At 41.8% G+C, this 14755-nt stretch overlaps 1 protein-coding gene across 11 annotated transcripts in view; it reads right to left on the bottom strand.

Annotated features, from left to right (window-relative positions):
* The window catches only part of BNC2 (basonuclin zinc finger protein 2), a 418715-nt gene that overhangs the window by 19344 nt on the left and 384616 nt on the right, over positions 1-14755 (bottom strand). For 8 of the 11 annotated variants that reach the window (XM_081176204.1, XM_081176201.1, XM_081176202.1 and 5 more), the window contains one exon: positions 8219-10188. In XM_081176204.1, the coding sequence (XP_081032330.1) occupies positions 8219-10188 (1970 nt within the window). Of the gene's footprint in view, positions 1-864; positions 937-966; positions 4327-8218; positions 10189-14755 lie in introns of those variants that run through there. The other 3 variants (XM_081176207.1, XR_014003285.1, XM_081176199.1) reach the window with 3 other exon arrangements.

The raw sequence follows: 14755 nt of genomic DNA, 5'->3' as shown, positions 1-14755 counted from the left end.
GAAAGCTACATTTTAAAAAGCTGCCCTAGCTTCAGTCCTCAAACAAAAGACTTGTTCTCGGCTATGGAAATCCCAGCAGCTTTGTTGGTGAAGTCAGAGCACAGTCTCAGATTCAGCAAGAAGGGCAGTACGCAAGGTTCAACAACTTGTAAGCACAATTCTAGGACATGGACCCAGGCACAAGTGACTACGTTGTCCCAAAGAGTGGGTGTGCTCTTCCTTCTCTGCTTTTAAAGAGTGGGATGGGACCAGTCATTTGCACAGTTCTTATTCCGGGCAAGAGGACTGCACTTGCAAAGAACTGCTCCGACCTGGGTGGGGGCTGTGTGCCCTTGGTGGCAAAATCTGTGTCCAAAATCTCTGCCTCTCCCTTAGTTGGCTCTGCCAGCTGCCTGTTCTCAGGTGGCAGATCAGGACCTAGCCAGCTAACTCCCCTTGTCTTATAGAGGAGCCTGGCCACAGTGGCATGAGACCCTCTTCTCCATCACCACCAGAGCTCCCTCCCTCCCCCCAAAAATCTCACAGCCCTCTTCCTCTTGACAGACCCAGATATTCCTGCCCCATTTCAGCTTGTGCCAGAGAGCCCACAAGAAAGCTAAATTATTACACAGTACAATAGGGATTGGTTTGTTTGTTGTTGTTGTTTTAAAAAGATAGGGCATTACCCCAAGTTATTTGTTATTCTGTATGTAACTGAGCTGCTGCTGTTAAGTTACACTTTTGCATTTGTCTCATATTTAATATTTTGGTGTACAGTATGGTTTATTTCTGGTCTGTTGACCATAGCAAACCATCGGCGATGATTTCATGATCAAAAAGGGCTTTAAAAGACAAATTTAAATGTGAAATGAGTTCCGAATTTACCTCGTTTTTTGTGCTAAGGGAAGTTTTCTTTTAAACATTCATAGCGGAGTATCTATTTACAAATTCTTGTTCCTAGAAAACAGAAAAGAGATTGGTTTCAAATCTTGTGGATAGTGCTCACCACTGAAATGTCAACAAACAGGCTGCTATCTCCATCTCTATGATTCTTCTCTCAGACTGGTTTTGAAGATACTACAGCTCTATCCAATAATCTCTCTCTCTAATAGGGTAATAACTGCTACGGCACACTTCACTAAATGGTAAACTGCCAGGTAAATATTGAGTTTCTAAAAGCTGCCATAGCTGGCCTTAACTGCTAATTTTCTTTTTAAAAGGGAAAAGGGGGGTTGGGACAGATGATGCATTTGCAGAGCTAAAAACCAAGAGGAAAACAGTTCTTGGGAGCTACTTCTGAAAAAGCCACATAATGGCCATATGGTTCAGTCATACAAGAAATTCTCATCTGTAATAATGAGTGTGAAACACATGGATTCTGGTAAAGATTTCCTTCGTGCATGGCTTTGTTTAACAAGTGCTTTTAATCTGTCTCTTATCTCTGCTGACTGTCCTAATCTTTACAGGATAGCATATATTTAGACTTAGCAAAACCCCTCTTTTTTCACAATTCCCATTTCTTTCTTCTTCTGCACCAGCGTATATGGTCTTCATTATGTCTCAAGAAAGGCACCTGAAGCTCTCTGAGAAAAGCAATTAACGCCATGCTTTAGCTTAACTTTCCTGCAATATCAATTTATTTGACAGGGTTGCATTGTTTTAAAATTGCCTGGTTACAGTTAAATTGCATCTAGTTGTGGATTTAGATACTATTCTAACACTACAAACACATACAGAACAATCAGCTTTTCTATCAACTTCATTATATCTCTGCATACCTTTGTGAAGACAATTGATTTCAGCCAACTTAAACACGCTGATATTTCCCCCCTTTCAAGGAGGGCTCCAGCTGCCTTTAAAGTGATAGTGCTTTACATTTTATATGACACTTTTAGATGCAGTTAATAGTGCACTTTAAAAAATATATATGAATGTTACCTTAGAACAGTTTGCAAATGAGCAGCCATGTGATCAGGACAGTGTTCAAGGGGGACCAATGGGAAGTATCTAAGGAACTCATGTTCAACCAGAAATGCCTTTATTCAATAGAAACAGGGATTTGCCAAGGTCACTGGATGAAAAACTTTGTGCTGGATTTATTATTTGCCAGCCCTTGTAAAGTCTTGGTACTGTTGGGAGTCTGAAATTACAATGGGATTCATAGCCATTTTCAAACCAAGCGAGTTCTGAAAACGACAGTATAATGGTAGTAGTTGTAGTAATAATGATAGACATTATGGTTGAACCTACTTCTGAATTCCCCCCCCCCCCATGAAGATAGCAATGAAGTTAACTGAGGAGGACATTAGTAAATAAAAAGCAAGTTTGGTTTGTATGGTAGATTCTCCAAGACAAGAAACTAGTTCCTAGGCCTGCAGAGCAGTGCCCATTAACCAGTTGAATGGGCTACTAGTTAGGGCACCAAGTGAAGTCCAGGTATCTTTTTTAAAAGAAAGAAAAACACAATTTCACTAACTATTTAAAGTTGTCTGATGAAATGATTACCCAAAGAGCTATACGCTATGTCTTCATCTACAGAGTTGGAAGCCACAGCCAACTGAAAATAGATTTAAGGCAACTACAAACTACTATAAAGTACCTTCTTTTTTGTAGCTATGGGATTCCCAAATTGCGTACATTTCTTGGAAAAGCAATCTCAAAAAGTTTGCTTTATAAGTTTCCAAACATAGCGGGATGGTTGGGAAAAGGGGGGGAAGGTTGCTGTTGTGTTGAAGAGGTGATAACAGGAGGCAGGTAGCATGTTTTCACATCTTCACCTTTGTTGATAATGTATGCAGTGGCTCATCAGAGGTATTTGATGTTAATTTATTCAAGCACACCTGTACAGGGCTGGAAGTCAGGTAACTAGATGAGCAAGTTGTATATGCTTCCGCTTTCTTGATATAACCACCCAGAGGCCTATCTGCACACAAATTTAGTTCTGGAAACATCAGCAGATTTTAATAAACCAAATACAGATGTCTTTCTCCATACAAATCAAGGAGTTTACAAGTTTAAATCTGGACTGATTTAACTAGCAACCCAATGGCAGAATCACACTTGGCACCAATAGTTGCCTCATATTTATTTATAAGTCACCCTGAGCAAATATTATTTTGTTTTTAAATTTATTCATGGGGCTCAATCACCTTTCCCACCTTGCAGACAAACACACATGCTTTTGGTTCTGCGAAAATTTAAAAACAAACTTCAACAATTAGCATCCTTCACTCAAAGAAAGGCAAAGCATAAAGTTCCTTTCTTTGCAACTTGGAGCTGTTGGAAGTGCATGTATTTTACATAAATTTAGGAAATAAAAAGTGAAGTAACATGAAGTAACCAGACCCAAAGTAAAAAGAAAGAAAGATTTTCATTGCCAATTGCTGATAGCAATAGAAAATGGATATTAACTTTAGCAGGCCTTGGGCTGATAAAAAGAAAGAAAGGAGCAACTTTCATTCATTTTAAAGCCTGTCAATGCAACTTGTGTCCCGCCAAGGCAAATGTAGCCCACAAACCATAAAGTGTGGTCCTTCACCTGAAATCCCCTTGCAACTGCAGTCTCAAGCAGGAAGTTAAAAACAGAGCTTCCCTGTGCTCCTTGTACTTTGAAGTGTACAGCTGATGGGCTACAAAGTCGTGTAGCTCTTCTTTAATACTAGGCAGGACTGAGTTCTTATAAGAGGGGAGAAGCCTGACAGTTTGATCCAAAGGTTTTCGTCACCTGCCTGTAGAGGGCATGGGGGAAATCACTGATCCCCATGGGTGAATTACACTGTCTTGGCCAAAGAGTATTCTAAATATGGTCGTCTTTCTGCATGCAAAAGCCTCAAAAGGCAAAGGATAGGAGGGCTATTACAATTCTATACTTCTTCCCCATCTGTCTGCCTAAAATGACATATCTTTCCCATTTCTACTAGTGCCCCACCCCCATGACCCTTCAATAAGCACTCTTCTAATAGGCAAGAAAGATGATCCTTCCAGGGTCCCTCTTTCATTTTTCTTAGGGTTGTTCTATAGTCTTGAGACATTGTCCTTTGCCATTGCTGATTGTCAATAATGTTTCTGCTACCTTTTGACATGAGGGGAAAGGGCAGAAAGGCTAAAACTGAAGGTTGGGAAGAGAAATGCATTTATTTATTTTTTTGGAACGGAATAGTCCAGGAAACGATTTACAGAAGATACAGCTTTGGAAAGATTCCATTTCAAACATCGTCGTCAATGGGTTCCCTTGCCTGCCTGATTCCTGAACTGGCAGAAGAGAGGGTAAAGGATGCTATGAATGATAGGACCCATACCTTGATTGGTGGGAATTTGATTGTGCAGTTCCCAATGAACTAGCTGTTGCTGTGAGAAACAAAAATACTTCAAGTGAAATACTTAATCTCCGTATAACAACGAAGCCTCTTTTGTCATAGGAGAATACTAAATTTTTAAAGAATGCTTCGTGGAACCCCCATTCCTTGGTTCTTCCTTGCAGAGTGACAACTGTTTGAAATGGCATTGTTAAAGGACACTTCATAAGCTGGCGAGTTTACCAGAATATTTAAAAGAATACTCAGTATTATTTCCATGAAGGTGCTCAGTCAAACACCGTCTTAAATATGGTGTTAAAATGTGACATTCTTCATGTGCACATTAGGCTGGATGTTTCACATTTCTGGTACAGCAATTAGTGCTGAAATGGCTATAATTGGGTTCTAAAGTTAACAGCCCATTAAGGTGACTGAAATAAGTTCTCCACTCAGTGTTATTATTCCACTTATTTGGCAGTGGAGTCAATAAGGCACTATACACTGGTTTACATCTTCAAGGTCTTCCTTGCTACCTGAAGGGCTAGGCATTTAATGGGCTTCCTCTGTAAGAGTTCATTTAAGAAACAATCTCCAAGAAGGTCAACTAGAAAACCTTAAATTACAGAAAAGCTCACCGGGCTACGATTTTACCTCAAACGCTCACCGCACTATCTGGAGATAATGACTGGCATAATGTCAATATAAAGAACTAACAATGAAAAGCAGGCCCTACTTTCAAATGCATTTATACACTGGCATGTGAGTTCTTCCAGAAATGTAGGAACTTGTAAGCAGCTCTAAGACCGCTGACTAATTCTTTCACACTCATGTTTCAGTCATAGTTTATCTGCACCATATACTGAAATACTGAGTAACCAGCTCTTTTGTGAAACCTGCTAGAATTTTATAAAATTATTATTATTTATGCAGGTTGCGTTGGCAAATTGTGCAGACAACCGAAATGTGGACTGTTGTTCAAAGTTTATAATTCCTAGGGCGAAAGACAGCGCTTCAGCCAAAACCATCTTGCAGACTTTCCAATGCACACTACATGAAGACCTTCCAATTCTGAAGTTCACAGACTAATTTCTGGAACTCCAGTGTACCTGTTTATAAGGGAAATAATTAAGGAAACAAACTTCCTTTGCACTTTGTTCCATGGTTGAGCAGGAAAAAAACTGCTACACTGTATGCTAGAATAATACAGAAGTATACATTATATTTAGGGATTCAACATATCCCAGATTTGTTGTTTTGAGTTGTTATTTACAAACTAGCTAGAAGAATGCTGCTAGAGAATATTGAGGGGGTTTTTAGCTTTAAATCTTTGGATCATAACTTTTCACAAATACATTATAGGCAGCATATGAACTTCATTATCAGATTCTGTTTTGTCCATCCAAAACTGCTGCCAATTAAATATATTATCCAAAGACATTTTCTATGATACACGAGGTTCTCCTTTTTTATGTTTCAAAGAACACAATAATATTATAGACTTTGTTATTTCTCCCCCCCCCCCGACTTAAGGGGGGGGGGGAGAGAGAGAGACATACGTTTTCTGTTTGCACACCATTTGACTCCAAGTCCATGAGGCAAAGCAGATTGGCCACACAAACCTTCTCAAAACCACAGAGCCAAACTGATCTTAGAAAGCTGGTTATCATTGTTCATACAATGACACTTGCAACACAAAGAAGCCAAGCTGCTGCCAAAATTCCACCGGAGTTTACTCTTAAGTAAGCATAGATCACGATCCAAAGAGCTTCTTCAGGTCACACAATGAGCTCAGTGGAATTCTTAACTTGTTTTCCTTTGAACATCCCCTGCCCATGGGGATTTTCTGTTGGAGAAAAACAACTGTAAAGTTTCTTTGGGCTAATGGAATGAGTTTCACTATTCTTTGGATCCTGGCCAAGCTTAGCATTGTGCTTAAAATTAAGGCACATTTAACACATTAAATAGAGAGATAAAACTAGTTTTGCACAGCTGCCCAGTTCAGCAAATTATCTAAACAAAGGTTCAGATGATTAGAAATGAAATGGACTGAGCATCGGAGTCACGTTCTTCCTCTTCCTCCTCCTTCACCCATTAGGAAAATGTGGGTTATTCTAATCAAAATCACTTAAGCCAAGATCAAACCATATCAAAGTTTGTTAGAACACGCTACAGTTCCCTGAGTTAGCATGTGACAAAACATAACGTCTGAAAAGGTCCTAAATATATCTGTTTAACTAGGTTGTGGTGAATCAGAATTGAAGTGTTTAGTCCTCCATTTTGATTTGTTTGCTCAGTTCTGTCCGCTCAGCTCTGACAGCTAAGAACAGACAATGGGAGGCCCACTGGGGCTCAGTTTAACGGGGCAAGTTATAAGATGAACCGACTAGGGGCTACTGGGATTTAATACATTGCCTTCTTGAGAATTTTAGTATGTGGGAGGTAAGTGATTCAGCCCAAATGGTGGCATTTAAATGATGTATCTGTCTTCATATCATGGTCCCAATTTTGTCTATCTATTACCTTATTATTATTATTATAAGGAAACTCAATGCAGATATATGTGTGCGTTTAAATCCATAAATATGGAATAAATATGTTAACCTGCCACTGACCCACTTTGGCAAATTCCATCTACATTACACTTTTCTTTTTGGAATAATAAAAAGGGGACTCTGTTTCTTAAAAAACAGCTACAACATTTAGGGCCAGCTGCTTCCGTTTAAACTGAACTCTTTCAGAACCGACGTAGCATAACTGCAGTGTGATATCATCCCAGTGCCCAGCTGAAATGAAAGGCTGTTATTTAGGTGAAAAAATGCCCGAGTTTCTCTTTATCTGGGCGCATAGTGCTCACCCGATGGAATGGGGATATGCATACATGCAGAGAACAAAACTCAGGCACATGTGCAAAGGAACATGCCCCCAAAACTGCTGCTCTGCTTCCTGTACACATTTCGACGGGGCCTTGTTCAGGTCTCCAAGGCTGCACTCCATCAATATAATCATGCACGTTGAGCATTAATACTATATCTGATGCTTTCCCACGTGAAATGCTGCACAGTTTCACCAAATGACCACTATTTATTTTAGCATACATTTGATAGGAGCTTCCCCACTGCCCGCTGCATATAATTTTCGATAATTCTAAGTAGGAACTTTTCTTTAACTTCACTTCACTTGGAAGCTGAAGAAAGAAGACAATGAATGTAACAGAAGTGGCAGCCTCTGCAGAAAGGTTTTATATCTCCTGCTTTTAAACTTAGACAACACTGTAGGTCGTATGTATAGAAATAACTTATATGGGATACTTAAAATATCAGGTAATCATTCCTTTGGAGAAGAAGTGGGAGATCTATACGCATAACAGTGTGTATAGATACATAGAGATTTAATGCAAGTCCCACTATCTAGTGTGCAAGCACACCAAAAACATTTGTGTGTACTAATAAAATCTATTTCCAACTGTATCTCCACAGCATTATTATCATTACATAAGTGGATGACATAATATTTGTATTCTTATTCCAGGTAAAAAATGGGAATGAAGATAATGTTGAGGCTCACCTGTTTGTGCTAGACACAGGTCTGGGCTTTCCAGGTGAGTCTGAGCGTTGTTGTAGTCCTGGCGCTTTTCTTGGGGAAACCTGCATTTTTCTGCTGAATTGGAGCATATGGCAATTGCCATTGGCTCAGATTCAGTGGTAAAATGCAGGGGTTTTTTTCTGGGGAAAGTGCTGGGACAAAACCCCCCACCTGGACCTGGAAAGCCCAGACCTTTGTCTAGTATGTGTGGAGCAAAGTGTAGATGAACCCTCACTCTGCACAGAGGTCATTCATATATGTGTACTGTGTGCATATTCTACATAAAATATGTGCTTGGTTTGCTGGTATAATTTAAAACCAAAGTTAAGAAAACCCAGTTAATAAATGAGGTATTTACTGACCTGTCTCTGCTTCGCCTTGAAGGGAAGGCAGCATTACAACCAGCCACTGTGCAGACATGCATCTCTTTTAGATGCACATTCCTATAGTGGAGCTTCACGCTGTAGGAGCTCTTGAAACTCTTCTTGCACACGTAGCAGATCTTGGGATCTGGGCTTGAGCACAAATCGCCCTCTGGGGAGAACTTCTGGGGACTGTTATAGTTGAAAGTTGAAGTGAAGCTTTCGTGAAGGGCAGCCATACTGGCACTGCCCCCGTTGTAAAGTCCATATTGGCTCATGTAGAACATCTCATAGGTAGGGTCGGTAAATTCTTCCTTCACCTTAACTTCATCTTGGTGGGAAATGCCGTGGTGGTTTTCATCTGGCCTGTCGTGGTTCATCATGGATGTGTGGTTTCTTTCATGCATCATGGGTTCATCGCCTTCCATGGATTCCTCGCACAGTTTTGGTTCCGAGGATTCTGACTCGTTTTCATAGTCTCTCTCGTGCTCTTGATCTTCCGACGTCATGCTATCTGCCCTTCTCAGCTCCGTCCTCGAAATGCACCTGTTCCTCCCGTTTTTTGAGAAGTCTTTCACAGACAACCCAGGGCTCATTTCTTCCTGAGAATGACAGTGATTGTCATGACCACCGTCGTTAGTCACACTCCGGTTATCGTTGACATCCTCATCTTCGTCATCGAACTCGTCAGCGGTGTCAATAACTTCCTTCTCTATTTTTACAGGCATGCTGGACTTTCTTGGCTTCTTCTTCGGGGCAAGGTCAGTATTTGCCTCTTGCGTGGGCATCATCAACGCAGGGGCTGTTGATTCCGAAGGTGGCAGAGGGAGCTGCTCTACAGTGCCAGCTGCTGGCATTAAAGGGCTAGTCGGCAATGAGGTTGGAGGGCTCACCATCTCGCCTGGCGTAAGTAAACTTCTGTAAAAAGGAGGAACAGGCTGCACAGTCTTTAAAGCTGGGAACACAAGTTGGCTAGGCAAAGGGTTTTGTAGCACAGGATCTAGCGGGGGAGTGGTAAAACCCATTGGAGGCCTGCCAGGGCTTGTTAACGTTAAACTGGACTTTGTACTTGCTATGACAGGGGTAGCGGCGCCTGATGTAGCGCGGATGAGATCCTTGTCTCGATTGTTCCTTAGCATGGGCATATGAAGTCGGGGGTTGGGGTTAGCACTGTGACGGTTGCGACTTCTGAGCGAGCTGAAGACCATGTTGCAGCCTTCAATCGTACACCTGTGCTTGATCTTCAGATGGACAGCGTTGTAGTGGATTTTGAGGGTGCCCTTGTCGTAAAAGGTTTTGCCGCATGCGTTGCAGAAGACTCTCCCTTTCCGCGACGCTGACCCCATCCTCCTCATCCTATGAATTCTGAAAGAGCTTTTCGTATGTTCCGGCTTGGACAAATCGTTGATAGGGGTGGACGTCTGTACGGGGGACACAGAGGCTGGCTCAGATTTGGGCTCTACATTTGTGATGCTGGTCAAGGCGTTCCTGCTGGATGCCTGCTCATTCTTGAAAGGTGCTGGGGAGACTTCGGACTCGCTGCTCTCGTTGTATTCGTTCTGGGTCGATAGGCTCGGCTCGCGCAGTCTCAGGGTGGGCTGTTCCAGCAGGAGGCCGTTCGGTGGCAAACCCAGCAGAGGGGCAGAGACTGGATTTATGTACTGAAATGGAAGCAGGAATGCGAGGCTGTTGGGGATGTTTTCAAAATGATGGATGCTCGAAGGGTTGCTGTTCTCCAGGTGAGCAAGGAGACTCGGGCTCCTGGTTCGATTATTGCTTTCAATAAAAGTCCTTATGTCTGAGTCTGCCTTTGAAGATGGAACAGCCACTGCCTGCCCTTCTTTTTCTTGAATTGCCATCAGCTCCACGATGGATTTGGTTTCCCCGAACCTCAGAAACTGCTGAAGAGTAATAATCTCTTCTTCCCTGGACATGATGGCCCAGCGGTCCAGCACTTTGCCTGCAGCATCCTAGAGGCCATATCAAAGAAACAACAAAGACAAACACAAAAGAAGAAAACCTTATTGATTCTGCATAATTATCGACTTCGATTGAAAGCGCTGCGCTGGCTGCTCATCAAACGCTAAGCTCAGAAAAACTACATGCAAACACTGTGTTCATAGGAGTCGGTCCACAAAGCAAACTTTGCTACCATGCAAATGCACTAATTAGAGTAGTAGTTAAAGAAACAGAGTGGTTTAATAATGTCAAAGCAAACAAAAATGTAGACTACTGGGGCTTTGTGATCTAAAATACCTTCAATAGGGCCTGTTTAACAGCAAAGATCTTTGTGCTGTGCAACTGTTTAACATTCATTAGAATGGGAGATGAACTCTTGCTGAGAGCTAGACTGCACTTTATTCCTTATTAAATAGTGCCACTATAGGAAATATTTAAGTAAATAAATTTAATAGAACGTGCTTTTTGGAAAATATGCAACTAAATGAAACTGAGAGTGTATTAAAAAAAATGCATTGTTAGGAATTCAAACTGTCTGAGGCAGAAATTTAAAAAGGTAGTACAGTATAAAATATTAAATTTTATTTTACTTTTTTTCCTAGAGTAATATTTAAAACTGATTTTTACACCAGCTCACATCAAAAGCCTTGGCAAATCCCACCCTTTTGACTCATGGAGCTGGTGTGTTACAGGCCATTGGCTATAATCTGAGTTGGGTTAGAGCTAAAATATGATGGCTTTCTGCCATTTAAAAAAATAAAACAAAGGACAGTTGCAAATATTTCTTAAACATTTGATAGTTGCAGCTGACATAAATGTGTAAAAATGTTGTCTCTTAACACAGCCTTCCGACAGCAAGAGAAAAGTCCAAGGAGAATACACATCAGTAATCACCAGACTATCTGTTGTTAAATATACATTAAAAAGCATTTCACACTTTCATTTTTGCTAGTAAGTATGAGATTTGCCTCGAGGTAGGACTTAAAAATTCCGCACTGTAATGTCAGGCTCTCCACTGCAGCATCTATGGATTAAAAAGCACTAGAATGTTTAGATAATAAATACATCATTTCACCGGCAACTTTCTTAGTTAGGTTATTGCCAGCCATGTTGCCACCTTCATAATTCACCAGCAAACCTTTTCCTGAGCACCAAGCCAGGAATGTTTCCTGAGCACCAAGCCAGGAATGTTTTAGTGACTCCTGCTGAGATGCTTCCCTAAGTAGGGCTTAAACACAACACAGAAAGATCCACGACTACTGCTTTCTAGAAAACAAACAAACCAAAGTATCAGTAAAAGCAGAATGATGGCAAAGACTATGATTCTCTCCCCCCCCCCCCAAGTTAAAAAGCACAGCACGCCTTTACAAAGTACATAATTAACTTATGGGACTCGCAAGCTATGGGAACAAGCCACTGTATACCCTCTTGTCTACTTCTAAAGTTTCCAGGAGAATTAGGCTGCCCATGTCATGTGTAGAGAGAGAGATAGTGCCAGACTGTTTTTAATTATTAAATTTGTATCCTGCCCTTTATCTGAAGACCACAGGGTGGTTCACAATAGCATATAAATGAGCTATTTCTTTTTTGTAGCATGTATGAATTGGAAGGGTGGTTAGACACATATGGGCCTAGTTTGCACGACACAGGAAGCCAAATCTTTGCTCAGGGAGAGATTGCACAAGTGTGTAGCTCCTAGAGAGGAAATTGCAGCTGCTGCATTCCTCCCCAGTGCTTCCCGCTGCTAGATGGACTGTTGTTCTGACCCATGTAGGCTCTTCTGCACTAGTTACATTCAGTATAAAAGTAAAACCTTACTCGCTTCATGGCACGAAGGTATTCAAAAACCCTGCCTGGCCATGGCCTGCTTCTGGGTTGCAACACTATGAAGATTCACTGAGATACAAGTCCCGCTGAAATGTGCAACAGCATTCTGATGCAAGGAGCTTGTTTATTTCAGGGTTGATTCTGAACAAATGTCTCCCCAACCTTCCCTGAAGGAATACATGTGAAGAGTATTAGGATGGAATGCAAAATCCATGTTTGCATTCCTAGGTAACATTTTTCATGTGTACTGCCCCAGAGATATTCCCCAGTGGAGGAGAAACGTTCTGTTGCAATCAGGTGTTCAGGCCAGTATGAAATGCTAGAAAGCCAATTAAGATGGACACTGGCACATGTGCAAGGGTGTGCATGAACTGTATGTGCATGGCTGGCTCTGAAGCCTGGCAAGGTGAAGCAGGGGGTGGGATCTTAAAACTGGCAGGTGGAACACAGAAGATGGACGAAGCCTTCAGACAAAGGGATCACATGATCTTAACCTTCCATTTATTGTTAACTAGCACTGGGTATGGTGCTGGAGGAGACTCTTGAGAGTCCCATGGACTGCAAGAAGATCAAACGTATCCATTCTGAAGGAAATCAGCCCTGAGTGCTCACTGGAAGGACAGATCGTGAAGCTGAGGCTCCAATACTTTGGCCACCTCCTGAGAAGAGAAGACTCCCTGGAAAAGACCCTGATGTTGGGAAAGATGGAGGGCACAAGGAGAAGGACAACAGAAGACGAGATGGTTGGACAGCGTTCTCGAAGCTACCAGCATGAGTTTGACCAAACTGCGGGAGGCAGTGGAAGACAGGAGTGCCTGGCGTGCTCTGGTCCATGGGGTCACGAAGAGTTGGACATGACTAAACAACCAAACGACAACAGCACTGTGTAACTCAAGGGCAGTACTGGAGTAGAGAACAGGAAAGCTACAGCTGGGCTATTCCACTGAAAGCTGGAAGGTGGTGTTTTTCCAAAATAGTCTGGCAGGCTGCTGGACTCCCACAAGTCACCTGGCTGAGAGTTCTTGAGTGTGTTCTGTATTGGTGTGTGCCCTACCCTGTGGTACTTGTTGGTGGTTAAGGAGAGGTCTCTTGTCCAGAAGACCTCTGTAGGCGGGGCTTCCCCCCCCCAGCTGGAACTCACCAGAACTCAGTTCCTGCACATCTCAGGTGGGAGCCATTATAAGTGAACAAGAGAAGCAACCATGGTGAGTTCTGGCACCTCTTTTTTTTCTAGAAAAATAGCACAGCCTTTATGTACCTGCAAATGTCCATTAACATAAACGGCATCTCACTGTCTGGCCACACACACAAACACACACAGTGGAACAGGAAGCAGAGTCACGCCTGCTGGCACAACATCACAGAGTATGGCCAAAATCAATCCCAAATCTGTTCTTAGAGAACAACTGCAAATATATCCAATCTAATTTATCAATCCACTCTGGTGTAGCATGGCAAGACAGATACCAAAACTCTCCTTAGCTCATGACTGCAGGCTATTTCCGCATAGCCTTGTAAAGGAAGCATTTTTTTCACAAGAGCGGCTGAGAATGAATGACCTCATATGGGCTGAAAGCGTTCGTAAGTCTCTTTCCTTTCCTAAATGAATTGACCAGTCATCCCGGGGTAGCCTTTGAAATATGCCATGGATATACAGCTTGATCTTATGTATATTTACTAGTAAGCCTCACTGTGTTCAGTTCAGTTAGCCAGGTTAAGTGTTCATAGAATTACAGCCTATGTTACTGCCATGCTGAATGCTATGTCTGAACCCTAGCTCTGTTTATATAGCATGCATGTTCAGAGCACCATTTATGTTTAGAGTTATTCAGAGTTTACTCTACTTCTTCCATGTCTACACCCTTCCCATTTACCATAACACGCTAAAGTCTGCACCTGTTTCAAATGAATCATAGCAACATGAAAGCTAACAATTCTGCAAGTGAAACTTCAGTTGTGTGTGTGTGTGGTTTGTTTTTTTTAAAAAAAAGATGTCGCCATGCTAACAATAATACTTTGATTATTTATACCTCACCCATCTGACTGGGTTGCCCCAGCCACTCTGGGCAGCTTCCAACACATATAAAAACATAATAAAACATCTAACATTAAAAATCTCCCTATAAAGGGCTGCCTCAAGATGTCTTCTAAAAGTTGTGTAGTTATTTATCGCCTTGACATCTGATGGGAGGGCGTTCCACAGACTGAGAAGGTCCTCTGCCTGGTTCCCTGTAACCTCACTTCTTGCAATGAGGGAACCACCAGAAAGCCCTTGGAGGAGGACCTCAGTGTCTGAACTGAACAATGGGGGTGGAGACTCTCCTTCAGGTATATAGGGCCGAGGCTGTTTAGGGCTATATGCTCATGCTATATGTTCAACAACATAAATTATGAACTGATCAACATTTCCACGGATGGGAACCAAAGGCTATTTTTATTTTGAAATCTTCAAATGAAGCAGTGGCTTTTATCGCAGCTAATGACTGAATCCATCTTGTTTGCTACTATTTCATTTCAGAAAACTGAGTCAGGCTTGAAATATTTCATATAGTAGAGCAAACATGTGCTGTGTTATAATAAAAGCTAAATATTTGCAAAACACTAACTTTTTTTTAAAAAATGGTAGCATGTCAAACTTGCAGTACTGGTGGGAAACCACCCCTTGAATTATAACAAATGGGCGGATAAACATTCGGTCGCAAATTCCCTGACCCAACTGCTGGGGCAGACATTACGCCCCGTAGATATCGT

The sequence above is a fragment of the Podarcis bocagei genome (genome assembly GCF_964188305.1).
Source record: "Podarcis bocagei genome assembly, chromosome: 17".
NCBI classification, from domain to species: Eukaryota; Metazoa; Chordata; class Lepidosauria; order Squamata; family Lacertidae; genus Podarcis; species Podarcis bocagei.
The sequence above is the reverse complement of the archived record's forward strand: the minus strand, read 5'-3'. Positions and strand labels throughout refer to the sequence as shown.